The sequence below is a fragment of the Hyperolius riggenbachi genome, chromosome 10, assembly GCF_040937935.1.
Source record: "Hyperolius riggenbachi isolate aHypRig1 chromosome 10, aHypRig1.pri, whole genome shotgun sequence".
Taxonomy (NCBI): Eukaryota; Metazoa; Chordata; class Amphibia; order Anura; family Hyperoliidae; genus Hyperolius; species Hyperolius riggenbachi.
Window position 1 is genome coordinate 208,219,294 of NC_090655.1, and position 25,691 is coordinate 208,244,984.

General features: G+C 50.4%; 1 protein-coding gene across 1 annotated transcript in view; it reads left to right on the forward strand.

Moving 5' to 3' along the window:
- The first annotated feature begins 9,967 nt into the window (after positions 1 to 9,967).
- The window catches only part of LOC137536779 (gastrula zinc finger protein XlCGF7.1-like), a 32,506-nt gene continuing 16,782 nt past the window's right edge, over positions 9,968 to 25,691 (forward strand). Inside the window, exons 1-2 of the mRNA XM_068258982.1 lie at positions 9,968 to 10,042; positions 13,784 to 13,889. Coding sequence (XP_068115083.1) covers positions 13,793 to 13,889 — 97 coding nt within the window. The 5' untranslated portion in view covers positions 9,968 to 10,042; positions 13,784 to 13,792. The remainder of the gene's footprint in view (positions 10,043 to 13,783; positions 13,890 to 25,691) is intronic.

The following is a 25,691-nucleotide window of genomic DNA, read 5'->3' on the forward strand; positions in this document are numbered from 1 at the left end:
TATTTGAACTTCCTGGTCACGGAGTGACACAGGAAGCGCCGGGATGGAGCAAGAACATAGCGGTGTGGTGCAGCGCGGAGAAGACGCCCGGGAGCCAGCGTCAGGTAATGTATAGGGGAGAGGGCACAGGCGGCAGGAGCAGCTCAACAGATTGTGATCGGTTTCAGGCTGAAATCGATTCACAATCTGTTTGCAGTAAAGGCAGCTATACGATCCCTCTCTGATCAGATTCGATCAGATAGGGATCTGTCAGCTGGTCGATCTAATGGCAAATCGACCAGTGTATGGCTACCTTTAGGCACGCATACTATAAAGATTTTATAAGAAAATATGTTGTTGCAGCCACCTTGCTCTCTGTGTACGTTTGCATTGTGGCTGGCGGCTATGGACTTGGGCAGCATTGGAGACGGAAAGGAAGAGGAAGCATGAGTGACACTGATGGCTGCTGCCGTGTGAAGGTGAGCTAGCTACCTATACTGAAAGAGGGTAGGAAAAAGAGGGATTAAAGGAGAACTGTAGTGAGAGGTATATAGAGGCTGCCATATTGATTTACTTTTAAGCAATACCAGTTGCCTGGCTGTTCTGCTGTTCCCCTGCCTCTAATACTTTTTGCCCTAGACCTTGAACAGGCATGCAGCAGATCAGGTGTTTCTGACATTTTTATCAGATCTGACAAGACTAGCTGCATGCTTGTTTCTGGTGTGATTCTGGAGGCAGGGCTGGATTTGTACTTTCCAGGACCCAAGGCCAGGTGTCACCAACCGCCCTTAACCCCAACACTATTCTGTCCACAAACCTTACTAGTCATCACAGATATAAATGGGGTCCTTTCCATTGTGCTGCTATGCCCTTCATTCCACAAAGAAGCGGTGCATGCTCTGTGCACTCGTGCTCCCTGTAATTCCACGCTTCTGCCCGAATGTGCACAGCAGCCAATACTGTTCTGGGCATGCATACTTTAGAAATGACGCTTGTGTAGGAGCAGCACTTTTCAAGTACACATACCCATAACACTCGCCTCCTGTGCACATCCGTACAGGAGCGCCAAAATATAAGGGGGACAAGTGGACAACTGACTGCAGTCAGAGCCACAAACAGGTGACAGGGAAGCGCAATGGAGAGAAGCCCATCCAAAACAGAGAACAGGTAAGTAACAAATAACAACATCTTGTCAGTATACAGGAAGAAGAAGGCTTAGTAGCAGAAAGCTTTTTCTTTTAAGTTAGTCAATAAATTATATAATCCTGATTAAAACTTTATGCTTTCAGTGATGGCTAACACAGTACAATACTCTACTCAGGGCCGGATTTAGGCCTAGGCCACCTAGGCCATGGCCTAGGGCACCACAGGAGCAAGGGCACCAAAGCAGCAAACTAAACTGGTGCAGTATTTGCAAGACTGCAAATGCTGCAATGCAGGGAGATCAAGTGAGTGCCTAATCTCCCTGCTGCCAGCCACCTGTACAGCAGCCACCTTGCACTCTGTGCACGTTGGTGTTGTGGCGTGCGGCTACGGACTTGGGCAGCATTGGAGACGGAGGGGAAGAGGAAGCTTCTGCACTGGAGACGAGCAGAGAAGTGAGTGACGCTGATGGCTGCTGTGGTGTGGAGGCAAGCTGTACTGAAAGGGGGGAGTGGGAAAGGGAGGGATTAAGGGAGTCATCTGGCTACCTAAACTGGAGGGGGAGGGAAGGGATCATCAGGCTACCTATACTAGAGGGAAAGAGGGGACGGGTCATCTGGCTACCTATACTGGAGGGGGGTCCTAAGGCTATCTATACTAGAGGGAAGGATGGAGGGGTCATCTGGCTACCTATACTGGAGGGAAGGGGGAGGGGTCATCTTGCTATCTATACTAGAGGGAAGGATGGAGGGGTCATCTGGCTACCTATCCTGGAGGGAAGGGGGAGGGGTCATCTCGCTACCTATACTGGAGGGAAGGGGGAGGGGTCATCTGGCTACCTATACTGGAGGGAAGGGTCATCTCGTTACCTATACTGAAGGGGGGCGGCTGGTGAAATTGGCCTTGGGCGGTAAAGAGTACAAATCCGGCCCTGACTCTACTGTTACAGGTAATTAAAAGGATCCTAAACTACATACAATGGCATAGATGTAGGTACAGACCAGGTGTTTCTGAAAATATTTTCAGAACTGACAAGATTAGCTGCATGCTTGTTTCTGGTGTTATTCAGATACTACTGCAGCCAAATAGATCAGCAGGCCTGCCAGGCAACTGGTATTGTAAATATTGATATAAATATGACAGCCTCCATATTCCTCTCACTTCAGGTGTCCTTTAACCCCCCCCCTCTAACATCCCTAACCCTAAAAAAACAAAAGCATAAATATTTACTTTAGGACCCTTTTAAACTTAATCTGTTGCTCTCAGTTATAGCTGAAAGAAAACTGATTTTCAAAGTAATGCCCATGTTTTCCTATGGCACAGTTCCCACTATACACGGTTTCGCTGAAAGCTTTAAACAGTGACAATTTAGTGCTTAAAACAGAAACCCAGATCTTAAAATGAGCCAGGAAAGAGTTAACTGAGAGTTATCAGAGACCATTACCATGTTTACTGCACTTTTTCTTATGTTCTGCCTGTCTGCAAATATCTACAAGTTGCATTGCAATATGCATCCTCCCAGTGTACCACACTCCATATTCATTTCACCTGCTCTGCTTTCCTCACCTTACTCAGCTTCTCATGAACTGTCGGCTCTCCTGAAATCTCTCTCTCCCTCCAGCAGCTCAAAAACCTCACAAACATTTAAATCCCATTCACATTTGCTTACTCTCTCCCTCCTACTCTTACTTGCAGCTGGTGATATATCACCCAATCCTGGGCCACAGCCTGCTGCCAGACAAGCATCCCCTGCAGACCTGCTTCATACACTTCACAGCCCTCTGTCCACAAATAACCTCAACAACCATCCTCGCTCCAACCTTATTTCCATCCATCCCACCCACAAGCACATGCTCCCCCTACCCTGCGGTCTCTGGAATGCCAGATCCATCCGCAATAAACTTACAGCAGTCCACGACCTCTTCCTCTCCAAATCCATCACCATCCTCGCACTCACTGAGACATGGCTCACCCCCTTTGACTCTGCCGCAGAGGCTGCCCTCTCCTATGGTGGGCTTCACCTCAGTCACACCCCAGACCAGACAACAGGACTGGGGGAGGGGTGGGTCTGCTCCTCTCCCCATCCAGCACCTTCCGTGTCCTCACCCCAGCTACCTCCCTACAATTCACATCATTCGAGGCTCACACCATCCGCCTCTACCACCCCTTCCCTGCCATTGTTGCGGTCTTATACCGTCCTCCATGCTCCACCCCACAATTTCTCGATGACCTTGCCTCCTGGCTCCCTCACATCCTCTCCTCTGACCTCCCCACCATCATCCTTGGGGATTTCAATATTCCCATCGATGAAGCCCAGAGCTCTGCTGTGACCCGGCTACTCACCATTGCCAACTCACTTGGACTAGTACAACACGCCAACACCCCCACTCACACTGCAGGTCACACTCTCGACCTTATATTCACTAAATCCACTACCATTGCACACCTTGACATCGCACCCTTTCCACCCTCAGACCATCACCTTCTCACCTTCAACCTCCTCACAGAAGGCACCTCTAAATTAGCCACCCACCCACCTGGTCGATGGCAGCGAGACCTACGCAAGCTCAACCCTAGTGTCCTTGCTGACCCCCTCCATGCCCTCTCCTCCACTCTCCCCACCCTAACCTGTCCTAATCTTGCAGCAGCTCAGTATCGCCAAACTCTCTTATCAGCCCTAGAGAAAGCTGCTCCACCAGGGGCGTAACAATAGACCCTGCAAGGGATGCAGTTGCAGGGGGGCCCAGAAGCCACAGGGGGCCCCATGGGGAGAGAAGTTTCTATTCCCTGTCCTGAGAGACTGACAACTAAGGGTGCGGGGAGAAAAAGCTTTCTGCTCTCTGCACAATTGTTCTAATGACTGCATCTGCTCAGCCACTGAAAAGGAATCATACAAAGTTTTGCAGACAAACATTTGTAGACAGTCCCTAAACAGTGTGCATCAGGCTCTTTTGTATAAAACCCAGCCCCCAGCCTCTCTACCCCTCCCCAAGTGCTCTGTACTGTAGTGCTGCTGGAGAAGTCTGCAGAGCCACTTCTGCTCCATCAGAGATGGACAGAGTGAGTGTAATAAGCTGAGGCTGGGAGCACACTCGTCTGTTGGTTTTCTGTATGCATTTTCTGCACACCATGTGTGTCTGTATGTGTGAGAACATGCACGTTTTATCACAGAAGCTAATGTAATTGATAGAGAAAATGCTCCCATTGCTTCTCTGCTGTTTGTCTGTATCTGCATGGGGAAAATACATTCAAGTGGGCACTAGCCAATTGAATAACATTGGTTCTCAGTTTACCTGTGCAGAAAGTGAGGGGGGAGAGGGGCCCCATCAAAAGTTTCGCAGGGGGGCCCAGTGATTTTTAGTTACTCCCCTGTGCTCCACCAATATTTCGCGCAACCGACCCCCTAACCCCCAGCCCTGGCGCACTACCCATACTCGCAACCTCCAGAGGAAAACACGCGACGCTGAACGGAAATGGAGAAAAACTAGACTTAACCAGGATTTCCTACAGTAGAAGACCAACCTGCTGCAGTTCCACACTGCCCTTGCTCATGCGAAGCAGGAATACTTTAGCAAGCTCATCGGAGCACAAGCTTCTAACCCCCGGTGTCTTTTTGCCACTTTTAACTCCCTGCTTAAACCCACCCCCCCACCCTCCGTTTCCTCCCTCTCTGCCACAGATTTAGCCACCCACTTCACCAACAAAATTGTCTCCATCCGCCAGGAAATATCCAATCTCCAATCTTCACCTCCAACCCCCTCCCACCCAGCTCCTCCTCCACCCTATCCTCCCCTCACATCCTTCCCTCCTACTACAACCGAGGAAGTCAACCACCTACTGCAGACTTCCCATACCACTACTTCCCCCCTTGACCCCATCCCATCCGATTTACTCCAGCCTCACTTCACGGAATTGGCCCCAGTCCTCACTACCCTGTTCAACCTCTCCCTATCCACAGGCACCTTCCCCTCAGACTTCAAGCAGGCCACTGTACTACCCCTGCTCAAGAAACCCTCCCTCGACCCTTCGCTACCCTCCAACTACCGTCCTATCTCCCTCCTCCCCTTTGCCTCAAAACTCCTTGAGCGCCTGGTTCACAAACGCCTGACCCAGTACCTCAATGCCAACTCACTGCTAGACCCACTCCAATCTGGATTTCGGCCTGCCCACTCAACCGAAACTGCTCTCACCAAAGTGGTCAACGACCTTGCCTTAGCTAAAGCTGAAGGTAAATACTCCATTCTCCTCCTCCTTGACCTGTCAGCAGCTTTTGACACAGTAGATCATCCCCTACTCCTCCAGTCCTTGGGCATTCACGATCTCGCCCTGTCCTGGCTTTCATCCTACCTCTCCAACCGCTCCTTCACGACCGCCTTCAATGAGTCCTCTTCCACCCCCAACCACCTCTCGGTGGGAGTCCCCCAAGGTTCGGTCCTTGGCCCCCTACTTTTCACCCTATACACATCCTCCATTGGCAAGGTTATCTCCTCCATGGGTTTTAACTATCATCTGTATGCAGATGACACCCAGATCTACCTCCACACCCCTGACATATCCACCACTACCATGGACAAGGTCTCCTCCTGCCTATCAGCCATCTCCTCCTGGATGTCCGCTAGGTTCCTGAAACTAAATCTAGACAAAACGGAATTTATGATCTTCCCACCCCGGCCATCCACGAACCTCCCAGATGTGCATGTCACTGTTAACCACACTACCATTCGCCCTACCTCTCAAGCCCGCTGTCTGGGTGTCACCCTGGACTCCGCACTCTCCTTCACTTCCCACATCCAAAACCTCACTAAGTCCTGCAACTTCCACCTTCGTAACATCTGTAAGATTCGCCCTTTCCTGACCTCTGCCACAACCAAACTCCTCATCCATGCCCTCATAATTTCCCGCCTTGACTACTGCAATGCCCTGCTGTCTGGTCTCCCTATGACCCGAACAGCCCCACTGCAGTCCATCATGAATGCGGCAGCCAGAATTATCCACTGCTCCCATCGCTCCACCACGGCGGATCCCCTCCTAGAATCCCTCCACTGGCTTCCTATCCAGTCCAGAATCAGATTCAAGATACTGTGTCTGACCTACAAATCTGTCCACAAAACCTGTCCAACCTACATTTCCGATCTTACTCAGAGGTACACACCTAGCCGCTCACTCCGCTCTTCCAATGAACTTCGCCTAACCGCCCCCCGAATCACCCAGTCCCATGCACGCCTCCAGGACTTCTCAAGAGCTGCTCCAACACTATGGAACTCCCTACCTCCACCCATTAGGGCAGCCCCCTCCTTCAACATCTTCAAGAAAGCCCTCAAAACTCACCTTTTCACTCTGGCCTACCTACCACCCCTCACAAGTGCTCTAAACCTACAGCTGAACTCTGGTCCCCTACCATTCGTGTCCTTACCTCTCCCTCTAGATTGTAAGCCTTTGGGCAGGGTCCTCCTCCTTTTGTGTCCTACCTGATCTTGCACCTCCATTACTGTGCACCCATGCTATGCATCTGAGTGAACCTAACTTGACTAATCTCCATGCTCCATCCAGTGACTGACTAAGCATTACCTGGTACTCATACTATGGTGTGTGATCTGGTTTTCTTGTATTCCTGTATTGTCATATTGCTGTGTGTCACCCCTAAATATTGTCTGTAACCTAAATTAATGTTCAGCGCTGCGTAATATGTTGGCGCTTTATAAATACAATAAATAATAATAAATAATAATAATAACTGAAGCGGAGATCATTGCTGCCATAAACATTCCTGGCTAGCAAGAAAAAAAACTCATAAATTAAGGCTTAGATAAGAGAAAGTCTTTAATGGGAGTCATGCTGACAGCTTTATGAGAGAGGGAGAAGTAACTAGCAGAGCTGAAATTCCTCTGTAGCAGTAGACTATTGTATGGTGTATCATCCTGGTTAAAAATTTCTTGAAATTTATCAGTGAATGTGTGCATTAAAACTGAATGCAGTTCTGTCTGCTTTACTGTAAACTGGCACTTCTCACACAGCAGCATGTATGTCCATCATACAGAGGACTGGATCATCATCAGATATGCAGGGATTGGGGAACTCTGGAATTTAGACATCAATGCAGAGCAGGGCGCTGCGCTGTGGACCAGAAGAGATTATTTACTTTAACATATGACCTCTTCTCTCTCCAAGTCCTGCCGCCCTTCTTGTCTTATCTGATTTTATCCGCCCTAGGCCATGACCTTTGTGGCCTTCCCAGAAATCCGGCCCTGTCTGCAGGCAGATAGCTCAGCAGGGCTGCCAGGTAACTGGTATTGCTTAAAGAGAGTCTGAAGCGAGAATTCAGACCTCGCTTCAGACCTCATATATAGCAGGGGCACGTGTGCCCCTGCTAAAACGCCGCTATCTCGCGGCTTAACAGGGGTCCCTGTCCCCCCAAATCCCCTCCGTAATGCGGGGAAGCGCTTCTGCATTGGGGCAGGGCTAACCGCCGCAGCCCTGCCCCACGCGTGTCTGTCAGCGCGTATCTCCGCCCCTCCCCGCCCCTCTCCGTCTTCCTTCACTGAGAGGGGCGGGGGAGAGGCGGCGATGCGCGTCTGATAGACGCGACTGGAGGCAGGGCTGCGGCCGTTAGCCCTGCCTCTAGGAAGCAAAGTACACGACCAACTTTGCGACCAACTTTTGCGGGGGGTGGGTTGGGGGTGAAGGGACCCCCGTTTAGCCGCGGGATAGCGGCGTTTTAGCAGGGGCACACGTGCCCCTGCTATATATGAGAGCTGAAGCGAGATTTAGTCTCGCTTCAGTGTCTCTTTAAAAGGAAATAAATATGGCAGCCTCCATATACCTCTCACTGCAGTTCTCCTTTAAGGGAGTCATCTAGCTACCTATACTGGAGGTAAAGGGGGGAGGGGTCATCTAGCTACCTATACTAGGGGGAAGGGGTCATCTCGCTACCAATACTGAAGGGGGGCGGCTGGTGACAGTGGCCTAGGGCGGTAAAGAGTACAAATCCGGACCTGGTAATGTCCACCATTCTGCCCATGCTTTTAAATGCTTGCCTTGAATGTGTGTAAACTGTAAGGGCCCGTTTCCACTATCGCGAATCTGCATGCGTTTTCTGCACGCAGATTCGCACAACCAATACAACTTAATGAGCCTGTTTCCACTTGTCAGGAAAACAGAGCGTTTTTCTGTGCAGGAAAAACCTGCACAGCAGAGCCATCAGAATTTGCACACCGCAAGGCGGTGTGTGATTCACATACATGTAATTAATAGGAAACTTGCATGCGTTTTCGGATGCAAATTTTACAGCGACTTTGTGTACGTTTTCGGCTAAAATCAACGTAAAAGCACACATGCACTGACATAGTTAAATGCGCATAGTTAAAAAAACGTATGCACATTCGCGGTAAAATTCGCATCCGCATGCAAATTCGTTTTTGCGTTTTCCACAACGAATTCGCACCGCACAAGTGGAAACGAGCCCTAAACCCATATAATAAATCAGAGAAACAGGTGATGGGGGCATGTATTTAGAGAAAAACCTTTAAAAAAAAAGTAAGGTTGGGCTCTGTCACTTCAATATATTGTCACCAGGGGCCCCAACCGTCCCGTTTTCGCCGGGACGGTCACGGGTTGGGGGAGGGGTCCCGCGATACCCCCCTTGTGTCCCGGCAGGCAGCGGAGGGAAGAAAAGGATCGAGGCGCCAGCCGCGGCTTCTGTGTGCGGGATGCGGCGGTCTGGGATAAGATTGTCCCTCCCTCCCTCCGAATGTGCCCACCCAGTGTCCCCCTGTATGCAAAGATAACAGCGCAGCGGAGCGGGCAGTCTTACCATCTTCCTAGCGTACCGGGCATCTCCATCTCTTGCTTCCATCTACTTCCTGTGACGTCACAGGAAGCGGAGAAGACGAGAGATGCCCGGTACGCAAAGAAGATGGTAAGACAGCCCGCTCCGCTGCGCTGTTATCTCTGCATACAGGGGGACACTGGGGGGCACATTCGGAGGGAGGGAGGGACAATCTTATCCCAGACCGCCGCATCCCGCACACAGAAGCCGCGGCTGGCGCCTCGATCCTTTTCTTCCCTCCGCTGCCATGGGCACTCTCCCCTTCTCCCCCACTCCCTGACAATTGCAGATGTATATATGTATATATGTATATATATATATATATATATATATATATATATATATATATATATATATGTATATATATATATATATGTATATATATATTTTTTTTCTAGGGGTGTGTCAGGGGGTGTGGTTGGGGTGTGTTAGGGGTGTGGCTTAAGTGTCCCGGTTTCTCATCTCAAAAAGTTGGGAGGTATGTGTCACTAACAGAACATTAATGGAAAAAGATAAAATGGTACACATGTGCACAAGCCAAAATATTATGTGAACCGAATGTACATACATCTGCAATGGCCTGCCGTCTATATATGTCTATATGTCAGAGACCAGGGTAAAAGTATACAGTAAGTATACTGCATAGATTATTTTCCACCTTTCTTGCTGAATTCAATCATGACATGCAAGTTTTCTTGAGGGCAATGTCATTCCGAGTCCAAATGCTAGAGGGCGCCAACTCCAAACCCATAATACAACAGCCAGGTACCTGAAAGGCAAACTAACATAATATCTGCTAATGTACCATAATAACACATAGGTAGGCAAGTATTTTTAGCAAGTTTTATGATGTTAATGCGACTAATAATATATATTGCTTATGTCACTGAAATTAACATAATATAGCTATAGAATGTGTCCTCAGCGCAGGAGGCGGCCATTTTGCTGTAGACTAGAGGAAGCGAGAGAGGGCTTCTTGTGCTCTAAGCTGAACAGGAAGTCCTGGGAGGGTGTGTGAAACTGGACAATAGGAGCTGCTGCATAGGTGACTGGCTGCAGGCTTGTGGATTCGTACTCTCTCCAGATCACATCCAGGTGAGCAATGAGTGTGGGAGATGGGTATACTGCAATTTATATTACGCATGCATGCATACATACATAATATATAGTAAATACAAACAAATCTTGTTGCAATTGTGGAAGGATACTAGATGGCAGACTTTAGGGAACCCAGCAGGAAACATCATAGAGAATACACTCACAGCACCCTCTACAGCACAGAGTTGTGAGTGACTAAATAGTGTGGGTGTAGTGTACTACAACTTATTGAAAACCTAGCAGAGAGGGTGCTTTCTACACCAGGGATATCCACACTTTTTCAGCTTACAAGTTACTTTAAAGTTTGCCGCGGCCAAGAGATCTTCAAGTATAGGTAGCTAAGTAAAGGTGCTGTAACGATCGGTGTCAGCACACAGAGAGAATCTGATTGTTGATGATCTGCAGAATCATCAACAATACAGATGTATACTCGATTATGGATGATCTGCAGAATCACCAATAATACAAGTTTGACTAACCTCTGGACACCTAATGAGTTAAATGTATTGGATGAACTGGAGGCTATCTCCTGAGGAGCGGGAGATATAAGAGACTCGGCCAAGAGCCACCTGAGGGGCAGGTGACCCCGGGCAGTGCAGAAACTATCTCTTGATAGTGAGGACCTGGTATCCAGGGATAACAGTATTAGATGGTGAACTGTACTGCAGCCAGAGGGAGGGACCACTGGCTGCTAACAGGCCGGGCTCTCTGAGGAGCTGGAGTCCTGGTTGCAGCTGACACCTGATGGAATGGTGTCACTGCTAATACTGATAGACTGAGCACTCAGGGAGAGTGACAGCTAGGATAGTCGGGCAGGCCAGGTCGGCAACACACGAGCAGATGAGGTACAGAGACAGAAGACTGATTCAGTAACCGGTACAGGCAGGGTCTGGCAACAGGTAGACAGATATGCATAGGTACCGAATCAGAACGCAAGAGAAAGGTCGACAGAGCAAATAGTCATAACATATAAATATAACAGAGTCCTAGACTGAGGTGTGAGCTCCTTGATCTCAACACCCGGGAACTAGTCTAGAGCATAGTTCCCCAACCCTGTCCTCAAGGCCCACCAACAGTACATGTTTTGCAGAAAACCACAAGCATGCGGAGGTGAAGTAATTAGTGTCTCAGCAGAGCTTATAAAATGCCTCTCTGGATTTCCACAAAACATGCACTGTTGGTGGGCCTTGAGGACAGGGTTGGGGAACACTGGCTAGAGTAACACAGTAATGACACAGAGTCCCTAAGCTTGGGTGTGAGGTCCTTGGTCACAACACCCTGGAACTGGTCTAAAGTATAACACAGCAATGAAACAGTATCCCTAAGCTTGGGTGTGAGGTCCGTGGTCTCAACACCCTGGAACTGGTCTAAAGTATAACACAGCAATGACACAGTATCCCTAAGCTTGTGTGTGAGGTCAGTGGTCTCAACACCCTGGAACTGGTCTAACATATAACACAAACGTATTCTGGCTAAGTGTGAATTCCCAGGTCCTCCTGGTATTAACACACTGTGGGACTGGGATCTGACTGGTCTGAGTGCTCACACGTAAGTATTCGCAACGGCAGACAACCAGCAACTGACAGGCAAGAAGTGGCTGGCCTGAACGTGGAGACAGCCGCCCCGCTGCCAGACCGCGCGCTGGTGTCTCCGCTAAGTATTGGTGCCCAGTATAGATAGCTAAGTATAGGTGCTTAATATAGGTGCCCAGTATATGTAGCTAAGTATAGGTGCTCAGGCAGTACAGGTAGCTAAGTATAGGTGCACAGGCAGTATGGGACGTGGCCATGTGGCCCTGATCTACTGGTAGATAGTGAGCAACCTATTGGGCAGCCCTGGTCTACACAATCAAGTTAACTGAATTTCGCAATGAGGTTTCTTGCTGGGTCCCCTAAAGTAGACTAGTGCCGATTAAAGAGTTGTTGTTGTTGTTATTGATTAATAAAGCGCCAACATATATATGAGTTGCTACATATCTGCTTAACTCATACATGACAAACTCCAGCCTGCGGTCTAAATCTGTCCCTGCAATTAAATTTAGCCCCAACTGGTTTCTCTAATTTGGATTATGTTAAGCCCACTCTAGACCACCAGGGAAGCTATATTGTATGTGAAGCCCTAGAACCCCAGGGGAGTCAAATGGGGGAGGTGGGGAAAGCACTAAACACTAGGGAATTGTATAGCAGAGATTGGGGCCACTAGACACCAGGGAACTGTATAGGGGAGGGAGGAGGAGCACTAGACACCAGGGAACTGTATAGGGGTTGGAGGGGTGGCCATTATAAAACCAGGGAACTTTATTTAACAAGGGGGTGGCCAGTAGACATTGAGGTTGGCCCGCGACTAGGTCCCAGTGTTCAATTTCGGCCCACGTTATGTTTGAGTTTGACACTCCACGCTTAACCCAATACTGATAAGACAGCTCTTTAGGGCTGATACAGGTAGAAGCAATACTGTACCAATTAAATTACATTTACAATTAGACATAAGCGGAAACTTCTGAGTCTGGGCAGCAAGCTGGTGTCACACACCAAAACTTCCCTTCCCCCGGTTTGGTGTTCAGAAGCATATTGTAATGTGGAGAGTGATTTGAAGATATGACTCCGCTCTTATCCCATACTATTGCTTTCCAAACTTAAAAGAATGCTGTAAAGGGGTAGGGGGAAAAGATTTGAACTTACCCGGGGCTTCTAATGGTCCCCTGCAGACGTCCTGAGCCCGCGCAGCCACTCACCGATGCTCCGGTCCCCGCCGCCGTTTTTCTTTCCGGAATTTGTGATTATAAAGTTGTAAACCACTGCGCCTGGGTGGCCGCATCCTCGGTCCCGCTGACGTCAGCAGGAGCGTACTGCACAGGGGCAACAGGTGACGGGGCGCGAAGGCCCCATTTGTGCGGTAAGCCCTGGCTCCCGAACTTACCAGGCCAGATTGCAGAGGGACAAGGCGGAGGTGGTGGATGGTGAGGGATGGATCAGCCTGAAGGGGGCTAGAGGAAGCTCCAGATATGTATAAAACCTTTTATCCTTCGTAAATGTGAAGTGACTGTAAAAACAAAAGTCAGACACCCACCTATGGAGAGGGTGGGTATATATACATTGCATTGAAGCGCAATCACCCAAAAAATTGTGCAGGACCCGAATTTGACTATTGCCTGTGTCCTTGAGTTACCCTCCTTGCCCGGCTATATGCAGAGTAAGTGGTGAGCAGAGCTGCCAACTTGGCGCGCCGGGGACAATTTCACCCTGTCGCACAGTTCCTCCGTCTCTGCTCTATGATTGCTCCTAGTGGCGACTCTCAGTATGTGCACCACTGGAGGAGTCGGAGACGAGACTGTGTGACAGGGTGAAAATTCTGACAGTGCTGAGACAGGTAGCTATTCTAGCTCGCTCCGCTCCCTGATTACTCTGCATATGGTGGGAGGCTGCCTTTACTGAGGAGGTGAGGCTAATTAATTCAGGGTATACTTCTGGCTGTACTGTAGAGGCAGCTACCTAATACTGGGGGCACATTTTCTACCTGTACTGGGGCGGGCACAATTTAGTGGTGGGGGGGCGCACTTTCAAATCTCAGCCTCCAGTGCTGAAAAACCTTGTCCCGTTCCTGCTGAATGTGGTTATGCTTGGTGAAGCATTTTCTCTGTATTCCTAGGATTCCACACTAGGACATTTTGCACCATTATCATGTTTTCATCATGAACTTAATTCTCAAAAATGTGTTTTGTGCTTTGTATGTTTTTAGTAAGAAAGGATGATTCGTGTTAAAACTAAAGAAGAAGAAGAAGAGGTGTTTGTGAGGGGAGATGAGCCATGTAAGGAGGAGGAGATTCCTGTACAGATCAGCACAGGTGAGGGATAAGCACTAACTACAGGAAAACCTCATACTTTCCTCTTGTTAACTCACTGCAACCATCTCTACTTACCTGTTCTCTGTCAGTGAAGAAAAGTAATCAAGAGACCATATGTGCCCACAGAGCACAAAGCAGGAGCCATCAGCCCCTATTAGAAGTAATGGGGAGACAGTATGTGGCCAGTGAGGGAGTCAGGAGACATCAGCCCCTATTAGAAGTAATGGGAGACAGTATGTGGTCAGTGGGGGGAGTCTGGAGACATCAGCCCCTATTGGAAGTAATGGGGAGACAGTATGTGGCCAGTGGGAGTAATGGGGAGACAGTATGTGCCCAGTGGGGTAGTCAGGAGATATCAGCCCCTATTAGAAGTAATGGGAGACAGTATGTGGCCAGTGGGGGGGAGTCAGGAGACATCAGCCCCTATTAGAAGTAATGGGGAGACAGTATGTGCCCAGTGGGTGAGTCAGGAGCCATCAGCCCCTATTAGAAGTAATTGAGAGACAGTGTGTGGCCAGTGGGGGAGTCAGGAAACATCAGCCCCTATTAGAGGTAATGAGGAGACAGTATGTGCCAAGTGGGGGAGTCAGGAGACATCAGTCCCTATTAGAAGTAATGAGGAGACAGCATGGGGCCAGTAGGTGAGTCAGGAGCCATCAGCCCCTATTAGAAGTAATGGGGAGACAGTGTGTGACCAGTGGGGGAGTCAGGAGACAGCCTCTATTAGAAGTAATGGGGAGACAGTATGTGGCCAGTGGGGGAGTCAGGAGACATCAGCTCCTATTAGAAGTAATGAGGAGATAGTATGTGCCCAGTCGGGGAGTCAGGAGACATCAGCCCCTATTAGAAGTAATGGGGAGACAGTATGTGCCCAGTGGGGGAGTCAGGAGACCTCAGCCCCTATTAGAAGTAATGGGGAGACAGTATGTGCCCAGTGTGGGAATCAGGAGACATCAGCCTCTATTAGCAGTAATGGGGAGACAGTATGTGGCCAGTGGGGGAGTCAGCAGACATCAGCCTCTATTAGCAGTAATGGGGAGACAGTATGTGGCCAGTGGGGGAGTCAGCAGACATCAGCTCCTATTAGAAGTAATGAGGAGATAGTATGTGGCCAGTGGGGGAGTCAGGAGACATCAGCTCCTATTAGAAGTAATGGGGAGACAGTATGTGGCCAGTGGGGGAGTCAGGAGACATCAGCCCCTATTAGAAGTAATGGGGAGACAGTATGTGCCCAGTGGGGGAGTCAGGAGACATCAGCTCCTATTAGAAGTAATGGGGAGACAGTATGTGGCCAGTGGGGGAGTCAGAAGACATCAGCTCCTATTAGAAGTAATGAGGAGATAGTATGTGCCCAGTGGGGGAGTCAGGAGACACCAGCCCCTATTAGAAGTAATGAGGAGATAGTATGTGCCCAGTGGGGGAGTCAGGAGACACCAGCCCCTATTAGAAGTAATGGGGAGACAGTATGTGCCCAGTGGGGGAGTCAGGAGACATCAGCTCCTATTAGAAGTAATGGGGAGACAGTATGTGGCCAGTGGGGGAGTCAGGAGACATCAGCTCCTATTAGAAGTAATGGGGAGACAGTATGTGCCCAGTGGGGAGTCAGGAGACACCAGCCCCTATTAGAAGTAATGAGGAGACAGTATGTGACCAGTGGGGGAGTCAGGAGACATCAGCCCCTATTAGAAGTAATGGGGAGACAGTATGTGCCCAGTGGGGAGTCAGGAGACACCAGCCCCTATTAGAAGTAATGAGGAGACAGTATGTGACCAGTGGGGGAGTCAGGAGACATCAGCCCCTATTAGAAGTAATGGGGAGACAGTATGTGGCCAGTGGGGGAGTCAGGAGACATCAGCTCCAGTTAGAAGTAATGGGGAGACAGTATGTGCCCAGTGGGGGAGTCAGGAGACATCAGCTCCTATTAGAAGTAATGGGGAGACAGTATGTGCCCAGTGGGGGAGTCAGGAGACATCAGCCCCTATTAGAAGTAATGGGGAGACAGTATATGCCGAGTGGGGGAGTCAGGAGACATCAGCTGCTATTAGAAGTAATGGGGAGACAGTATGTGCCCAGTGGGGGAGTCAGGAGACATCAGCCCCTATTAGAAGTAATGGGGAGACAGTATGTGGCCAGTGGGGGAGTCAGGAGACATCAGCTCCAGTTAGAAGTAATGGGGAGACAGTATGTGCCCAGTGGGGGAGTCAGGAGACATCAGCTCCTATTAGATGTAATGGGGAGACAGTGTGTGGCCAGTGGGGGAGTCAGGAGACATCAGCCCCTATTAGAAGTAATGTGGAGACAGTATGTGGCCAGTGGGGGGAGTCTGGAGACATCAGCCCCTATTAGATGTAATGGGGAGACAGTATGTGCCCAGTGGGGGAGTCAGGAGCCATCAGCCTCTATTAGAAGTAATGGGGAGACAGTATGTGGCCAGCGGTGGAGTCAGGAGACATCAGCCCCTATTATAAGTAATGGGGAGACAGTATGTGTCCAGTGGGGGGAGTCTGGAGACATCAGCCCCTATTAGAAGTAATGGGGAGACAGTATGTGCCCAGTGGGTGAGTCAGGAGACATCAGCCCCTATTAGAAGTAATGGGGAGACAGTATGTGCCCAGTGTGGAGTCAGGAGACATCAGCCCCTATTACAAGTAATGAGAGACAGCATGGGGCCAGTAGGTGAGTCAGGAGCCATCAGCCCCTATTAGAAGTAATGAGGAGACAGTGTGTGGCCAGTGGGGGAGTCAGGAGGCATCAGCCCCTATTAGAAGTAATGGGGAGACAGTATGTGCCCAGTGGGGGAGTCAGGAGACATCAGCTCCTATTAGATGTAATGGGGAGACAGTGTGTGGCCAGTGGGGGAGTCAGGAGACATCAGCCCCTATTAGAAGTAATGTGGAGACAGTATGTGGCCAGTGGGGAGTCAGGAGACACCAGCCCCTATTAGAAGTAATGAGGAGACAGTATGTGACCAGTGGGGGAGTCAGGAGACATCAGCCCCTATTAGAAGTAATGGGGAGACAGTATGTGGCCAGTGGGGGAGTCAGGAGACATCAGCTCCTATTAGAAGTAATGGGGAGACAGTATGTGCCCAGTGGGGGAGTCAGGAGACATCAGCCCCTATTAGAAGTAATGGGGAGACAGTATATGCCCAGTGGGGGAGTCAGGAGACATCAGCTGCTATTAGAAGTAATGGGGAGACAGTATGTGCCCAGTGGGGGAGTCAGGAGACATCAGCTCCTATTATATGTAATGGGGAGACAGTGTGTGGCCAGTGGGGGAGTCAGGAGGCATCAGCCCCTATTAGAAGTAATGGGGAGACAGTATGTGCCCAGTGGGGGAGTCAGGAGACATCAGCTCCTATTAGATGTAATGGGGTGACAGTGTGTGGCCAGTGGGGGAGTCAGGAGACATCAGCCCCTATTAGAAGTAATGGGGAGACAGTATGTGGCCAGTGGGGGGAGTCTGGAGACATCAGCCCCTATTAGATGTAATGGGGAGACAGTATGTGCCCAGTGGGGGAGTCAGGAGCCATCAGCCTCTATTAGAAGTAATGGGGAGACAGTATGTGGCCAGCGGTGGAGTCAGGAGACATCAGCCCCTATTATAAGTAATGGGGAGACAGTGTGTGGCCAGTGGGGGGAGTCTGGAGACATCAGCCCCTATTAGAAGTAATGGGGAGACAGTATGTGCCCAGTGGGTGAGTCAGGAGACATCAGCCCCTATTAGAAGTAATGGGGAGACAGTATGTGCCCAGTGTGGAGTCAGGAGACATCAGCCCCTATTACAAGTAATGAGAGACAGCATGGGGCCAGTAGGTGAGTCAGGAGCCATCAGCCCCTATTAGAAGTAATGGGGAGACAGTGTGTGACCAGTGGGGGAGTCAGGAGAAATCAGACTCTATTAGAAGTAATGGGGAGACAGTATGTGACCAGTGTGGGAGTCAGAGACATCAGCTCCTATTAGATGTAATGGGGAGACAGTGTGTGGCCAGTGGGGGGGTCAGGAGACATCAGCCCCTAATAGAAGTAATGGGGAGACAGTATGTGGCCAGTGGGGAGTCAGGAGACATCAGCTCCTATTAGATGTAATGGGGAGACAGTATGTGACCAGTGAGGGAGTCAGGAGACATCAGCCCCTATAAGAAGTAATGGGGAGACAGTATGTGGCCAGTGGGGGAGTCAGGAGACATCAGCCCCTATTAGAAGTAATGGGGAGACAGTATGTGGCTAGTGGGAAGTCAGGAGACATCAGCCCCTATTAGAAGTAATGGGGAAACAGTATGTGCCCAGTGGGGGAGTCAGGAGCCATCAGCCCCTATTAGAAGAAATGGGGAGACAGTATGTGCCCAGTGGGGGAGTCAGGAGACATCAGCCCCTATTAGAAGTAATGGGGAGACAGTATGTGGCCAATGTGGGGAGTCAGGAGACATCAGCCCCTATTAGAAGTAATGGGGAGACAGTATGCGACCAGTGAGGGAAGTCAGGAGACATCAGCCCCTATTAGAAGTAATAAGGAGACAGTATGTGACCAGTAGGGGAGTCCGGAGACATCAGCCCCTATAAAAAGTAATTGGGAGACAGTATGTGACCAGTAGGGGAGTCAGGAGACATCAGCCCCTATTAGAAGTAATTGGGAGACAGTATGTGACCAGTAGGGGAGTCAGGAGACATCAGCCCCTATTAGCAGTAATGGGGAGACAGTATGTGGCAAGTGGGGGAGTCAGGGGACATCAGCCCCTATTTGTAGTAATGGGGAGACAGTATGTGCCCAGTGGGGGAGTCAGGAGACACCAGTCCCTATTAGAAGTAATGGGGAGACAGTATGTGCCCAGTGGGGGAGTCTGGAGACATCAGCCCCTATTAGAAGTAATGGGGAGACAGTATGTGGCCAGTGGGGGGAGTCTGGAGACATCAGCCCCTATTAAAAGTAATGGGGGGACAGTATGTGTCCAGTGGGGGAGTCTGGAGACATCAGCCCCTATTAGAAGTAATGGGGAGACAGTATGTGCCCAGTGTGGAGTCAGGAGACATCAGCCCCTATTAGAAGTAATGAGAGACAGCATGGGGCCAGTAGGTGAGTCAGGAGCCATCAGCCCCTATTAGAAGTAATGGGGAGACAGTGTGTACCCAGTGGGGGAGTCAGGAGACATCAGCCCCTATTAGAAGTAATGGGGAGACAGTATGTGGCCAGTGGGGAGTCAGGAGACATCAGCTCCTATTAGAAGAAATGGGGAGACAGTATGTGGCCAGTGTGGGGAGTCAGGAGACATCAGCCCCTATTAGAACTAATTGGGAGACAGTATGTGACCAGTAGGGGAGTCAGGAGACATCAGCCCCTATTAGAAGTAATTGGGAGACAGTATGTGACCAGTAGGGGAGTCAGGAGACATCAGACCCTATTAGAAGTAATGGGGAGACAGTATGTGGCAAGTGGGGGAGTCAGGGGACATCAGCCCCTATTTGCAGTAATGGGGAGACAGTATGGTGCCCAGTGGGGGAGTTAGGAGACATCAGCCCCTATTAGAAGTAATGGGGAAACAGTATGTGCCCAGTGGGGGAGTCAGGAGCCATAAGCCCCTGCAAGAAGCAATGGGGAGACAGTATGTGACCAGTGGGGGAGTCAGGAGACATCGGCCCCTATTAGAAGTAATGGGGAGACAGTATGTGGCCAGTGTGGGGAGTCAGGAGACATCAGCCCCTATTAGAACTAATTAGGAGACAGTATGTGACCAGTAGGGGAGTCAGGAGACATCAGACCCTATTAGAAGTAATGGGGAGACAGTATGTGGCAAGTGGGGGAGTCAGGAGACATCAGCCCCTATTAGAAGTAATGGGGAGACAGTATGTGCCCAGTGGGGGAGTCAGGAGACATCAGCCCCTATTAGAAGTAATGGGGAGACAGTATGTGCCCAGTGGGGGAGTCAGGAGACATCAGCCCCTATTAGAAGTAATGGGGAGACAGTATGTGGCCAGTGGGGGAGTCAGGAGACATCAGCCCCATTAGAAGTAATTGGGAGACAGTATGTGACCAGTAGGGGAGTCAGGAGACATCAGACCCTATTAGAAGTAATGGGGAGACAGTATGTGCCCAGTGGGGGAGTCAGGAGACATCAGCCCCTATTAGAAGTAATGGGGAGACAGTATGTGCCCAGTGGGGGAGTCAGGAGACATCAGCTCCTATTAGATGTAATGGGGAGACAGTGTGTGGCCAGTGGGGGAGTCAGGAGACATCAGCCCCTATTAGAAGTAATGGGGAGACAGTATGTGGCCAGTGGGGGAGTCAGGAGACATCAGCTCCAGTTAGAAGTAATGGGGAGACAGTATGTGCCCAGTGGGGGAGTCAGGAGACATCAGCTCCTATTAGAAGTAATGGGGAGACAGTATGTGCCCAGTGGGGGAGTCAGGAGACATCAGCCCCTATTAGAAGTAATGGGGAGACAGTATATGCCCAGTGGGGGAGTCAGGAGACATCAGCTGCTATTAGAAGTAATGGGGAGACAGTATGTGCCCAGTGGGGGAGTCAGGAGACATCAGCTCCTATTAGATGTAATGGGGAGACAGTGTGTGGCCAGTGGGGGAGTCAGGAGGCATCAGCCCCTATTAGAAGTAATGGGGAGACAGTATGTGCCCAGTGGGGGAGTCAGGAGACATCAGCTCCTATTAGATGTAATGGGGAGACAGTGTGTGGCCAGTGGGGGAGTCAGGAAACATCAGCCCCTTTTAGAAGTAATGGGGAGACAGTATGTGGCCAGTGGGGGGAGTCTGGAGACATCAGCCCCTATTAGATGTAATGGGGAGACAGTATGTGCCCAGTGGGGGAGTCAGGAGCCATCAGCCTCTATTAGAAGTAATGGGGAGACAGTATGTGGCCAGCGGTGGAGTCAGGAGACATCAGCCCCTATTATAAGTAATGGGGAGACAGTATGTGTCCAGTGGGGGGAGTCTGGAGACATCAGCCCCTATTAGAAGTAATGGGGAGACAGTATGTGCCCAGTGGGTGAGTCAGGAGACATCAGCCCCTATTAGAAGTAATGTGGAGACAGTATGTGCCCAGTGTGGAGTCAGGAGACATCAGCCCTTATTACAAGTAATGAGAGACAGCATGGGGCCAGTAGGTGAGTCAGGAGCCATCAGCCCCTATTAGAAGTAATGGGGAGACAGTATGTGACCAGTGTGGGAGTCAGAGACATCAGCTCCTATTAGATGTAATGGGGAGACAGTGTGTGGCCAGTGGGGGGGTCAGGAGACATCAGCCCCTATTAGAAGTAATGGGGAGACAGTATGTGGCCAGTGGGGAGTCAGGAGACATCAGCTCCTATTAGATGTAATGGGGAGACAGTATGTGGCCAGTGGGGTAGTCAGGAGACATCAGCCCCTATTAGAAGTAATGGGGAGACAGTATGTGGCCAGTGGGGGAGTCAGGAGACATCAGCCCCTGTTAGAAGTAATGGGGAGACAGTATGTGGCCAGTGGGAAGTCAGGAGACATCAGCCCCTATTAGAAGTAATGGGGAAACAGTATGTGCCCAGTGGGGGAGTCAGGAGCCATCAGCCCCTATTAGAAGAAATGGGGAGACAGTATGTGCCCAGTGGGGGAGTCAGGAGACATCAGCCCCTATTAGAAGTAATGGGGAGACAGTATGTGTCCAGTGGGGGGAGTCTGGAGACATCAGCCCCTATTAGAAGTAATGGGGAGACAGTATGTGCCCAGTGGGTGAGTCAGGAGACATCAGCCCCTATTAGAAGTAATGGGGAGACAGTATGTGCCCAGTGTGGAGTCAGGAGACATCAGCCCCTATTACAAGTAATGAGAGACAGCATGGGGCCAGTAGGTGAGTCAGGAGCCATCAGCCCCTATTAGAAGTAATGAGGAGACAGTGTGTGGCCAGTGGGGGAGTCAGGAGGCATCAGCCCCTATTAGAAGTAATGGGGAGACAGTATGTGCCCAGTGGGGGAGTCAGGAGACATCAGCTCCTATTAGATGTAATGGGGAGACAGTGTGTGGCCAGTGGGGGAGTCAGGAGACATCAGCCCCTATTAGAAGTAATGTGGAGACAGTATGTGGCCAGTGGGGAGTCAGGAGACACCAGCCCCTATTAGAAGTAATGAGGAGACAGTATGTGACCAGTGGGGGAGTCAGGAGACATCAGCCCCTATTAGAAGTAATGGGGAGACAGTATGTGGCCAGTGGGGGAGTCAGGAGACATCAGCTCCTATTAGAAGTAATGGGGAGACAGTATGTGCCCAGTGGGGGAGTCAGGAGACATCAGCCCCTATTAGAAGTAATGGGGAGACAGTATATGCCCAGTGGGGGAGTCAGGAGACATCAGCTGCTATTAGAAGTAATGGGGAGACAGTATGTGCCCAGTGGGGGAGTCAGGAGACATCAGCTCCTATTATATGTAATGGGGAGACAGTGTGTGGCCAGTGGGGGAGTCAGGAGGCATCAGCCCCTATTAGAAGTAATGGGGAGACAGTATGTGCCCAGTGGGGGAGTCAGGAGACATCAGCTCCTATTAGATGTAATGGGGTGACAGTGTGTGGCCAGTGGGGGAGTCAGGAGACATCAGCCCCTATTAGAAGTAATGGGGAGACAGTATGTGGCCAGTGGGGGGAGTCTGGAGACATCAGCCCCTATTAGATGTAATGGGGAGACAGTATGTGCCCAGTGGGGGAGTCAGGAGCCATCAGCCTCTATTAGAAGTAATGGGGAGACAGTATGTGGCCAGCGGTGGAGTCAGGAGACATCAGCCCCTATTATAAGTAATGGGGAGACAGTGTGTGGCCAGTGGGGGGAGTCTGGAGACATCAGCCCCTATTAGAAGTAATGGGGAGACAGTATGTGCCCAGTGGGTGAGTCAGGAGACATCAGCCCCTATTAGAAGTAATGGGGAGACAGTATGTGCCCAGTGTGGAGTCAGGAGACATCAGCCCCTATTACAAGTAATGAGAGACAGCATGGGGCCAGTAGGTGAGTCAGGAGCCATCAGCCCCTATTAGAAGTAATGGGGAGACAGTGTGTGACCAGTGGAGGAGTCAGGAGAAATCAGACTCTATTAGAAGTAATGGGGAGACAGTATGTGACCAGTGTGGGAGTCAGAGACATCAGCTCCTATTAGATGTAATGGGGAGACAGTGTGTGGCCAGTGGGGGGGTCAGGAGACATCAGCCCCTAATAGAAGTAATGGGGAGACAGTATGTGGCCAGTGGGGAGTCAGGAGACATCAGCTCCTATTAGATGTAATGGGGAGACAGTATGTGACCAGTGAGGGAGTCAGGAGACATCAGCCCCTATAAGAAGTAATGGGGAGACAGTATGTGGCCAGTGGGGGAGTCAGGAGACATCAGCCCCTATTAGAAGTAATGGGGAGACAGTATGTGGCTAGTGGGAAGTCAGGAGACATCAGCCCCTATTAGAAGTAATGGGGAAACAGTATGTGCCCAGTGGGGGAGTCAGGAGCCATCAGCCCCTATTAGAAGAAATGGGGAGACAGTATGTGCCCAGTGGGGGAGTCAGGAGACATCAGCCCCTATTAGAAGTAATGGGGAGACAGTATGTGGCCAATGTGGGGAGTCAGGAGACATCAGCCCCTATTAGAAGTAATGGGGAGACAGTATGCGACCAGTGAGGGAAGTCAGGAGACATCAGCCCCTATTAGAAGTAATAAGGAGACAGTATGTGACCAGTAGGGGAGTCCGGAGACATCAGCCCCTATAAAAAGTAATTGGGAGACAGTATGTGACCAGTAGGGGAGTCAGGAGACATCAGCCCCTATTAGAAGTAATTGGGAGACAGTATGTGACCAGTAGGGGAGTCAGGAGACATCAGCCCCTATTAGCAGTAATGGGGAGACAGTATGTGGCAAGTGGGGGAGTCAGGGGACATCAGCCCCTATTTGTAGTAATGGGGAGACAGTATGTGCCCAGTGGGGGAGTCAGGAGACACCAGTCCCTATTAGAAGTAATGGGGAGACAGTATGTGCCCAGTGGGGGAGTCTGGAGACATCAGCCCCTATTAGAAGTAATGGGGAGACAGTATGTGGCCAGTGGGGGGAGTCTGGAGACATCAGCCCCTATTAAAAGTAATGGGGGGACAGTATGTGTCCAGTGGGGGAGTCTGGAGACATCAGCCCCTATTAGAAGTAATGGGGAGACAGTATGTGCCCAGTGTGGAGTCAGGAGACATCAGCCCCTATTAGAAGTAATGAGAGACAGCATGGGGCCAGTAGGTGAGTCAGGAGCCATCAGCCCCTATTAGAAGTAATGGGGAGACAGTGTGTACCCAGTGGGGGAGTCAGGAGACATCAGCCCCTATTAGAAGTAATGGGGAGACAGTATGTGGCCAGTGGGGAGTCAGGAGACATCAGCTCCTATTAGAAGAAATGGGGAGACAGTATGTGGCCAGTGTGGGGAGTCAGGAGACATCAGCCCCTATTAGAACTAATTGGGAGACAGTATGTGACCAGTAGGGGAGTCAGGAGACATCAGCCCCTATTAGAAGTAATTGGGAGACAGTATGTGACCAGTAGGGGAGTCAGGAGACATCAGACCCTATTAGAAGTAATGGGGAGACAGTATGTGGCAAGTGGGGGAGTCAGGGGACATCAGCCCCTATTTGCAGTAATGGGGAGACAGTATGGTGCCCAGTGGGGGAGTTAGGAGACATCAGCCCCTATTAGAAGTAATGGGGAAACAGTATGTGCCCAGTGGGGGAGTCAGGAGCCATAAGCCCCTGCAAGAAGCAATGGGGAGACAGTATGTGACCAGTGGGGGAGTCAGGAGACATCAGCCCCTATTAGAAGTAATGGGGAGACAGTATGTGCCCAGTGGGGGAGTCAGGAGACATCGGCCCCTATTAGAAGTAATGGGGAGACAGTATGTGGCCAGTGTGGGGAGTCAGGAGACATCAGCCCCTATTAGAACTAATTAGGAGACAGTATGTGACCAGTAGGGGAGTCAGGAGACATCAGACCCTATTAGAAGTAATGGGGAGACAGTATGTGGCAAGTGGGGGAGTCAGGAGACATCAGCCCCTATTAGAAGTAATGGGGAGACAGTATGTGCCCAGTGGGGGAGTCAGGAGACATCAGCCCCTATTAGAAGTAATGGGGAGACAGTATGTGCCCAGTGGGGGAGTCAGGAGACATCAGCCCCTATTAGAAGTAATGGGGAGACAGTATGTGGCCAGTGGGGGAGTCAGGAGACATCAGCCCCATTAGAAGTAATTGGGAGACAGTATGTGACCAGTAGGGGAGTCAGGAGACATCAGACCCTATTAGAAGTAATGGGGAGACAGTATGTGCCCAGTGGGGGAGTCAGGAGACATCAGCCCCTATTAGAAGTAATGGGGAGACAGTATGTGCCCAGTGGGGGAGTCAGGAGACATCAGCTCCTATTAGATGTAATGGGGAGACAGTGTGTGGCCAGTGGGGGAGTCAGGAGACATCAGCCCCTATTAGAAGTAATGGGGAGACAGTATGTGGCCAGTGGGGGAGTCAGGAGACATTAGCTCCAGTTAGAAGTAATGGGGAGACAGTATGTGCCCAGTGGGGGAGTCAGGAGACATCAGCTCCTATTAGAAGTAATGGGGAGACAGTATGTGCCCAGTGGGGGAGTCAGGAGACATCAGCCCCTATTAGAAGTAATGGGGAGACAGTATATGCCCAGTGGGGGAGTCAGGAGACATCAGCTGCTATTAGAAGTAATGGGGAGACAGTATGTGCCCAGTGGGGGAGTCAGGAGACATCAGCTCCTATTAGATGTAATGGGGAGACAGTGTGTGGCCAGTGGGGGAGTCAGGAGGC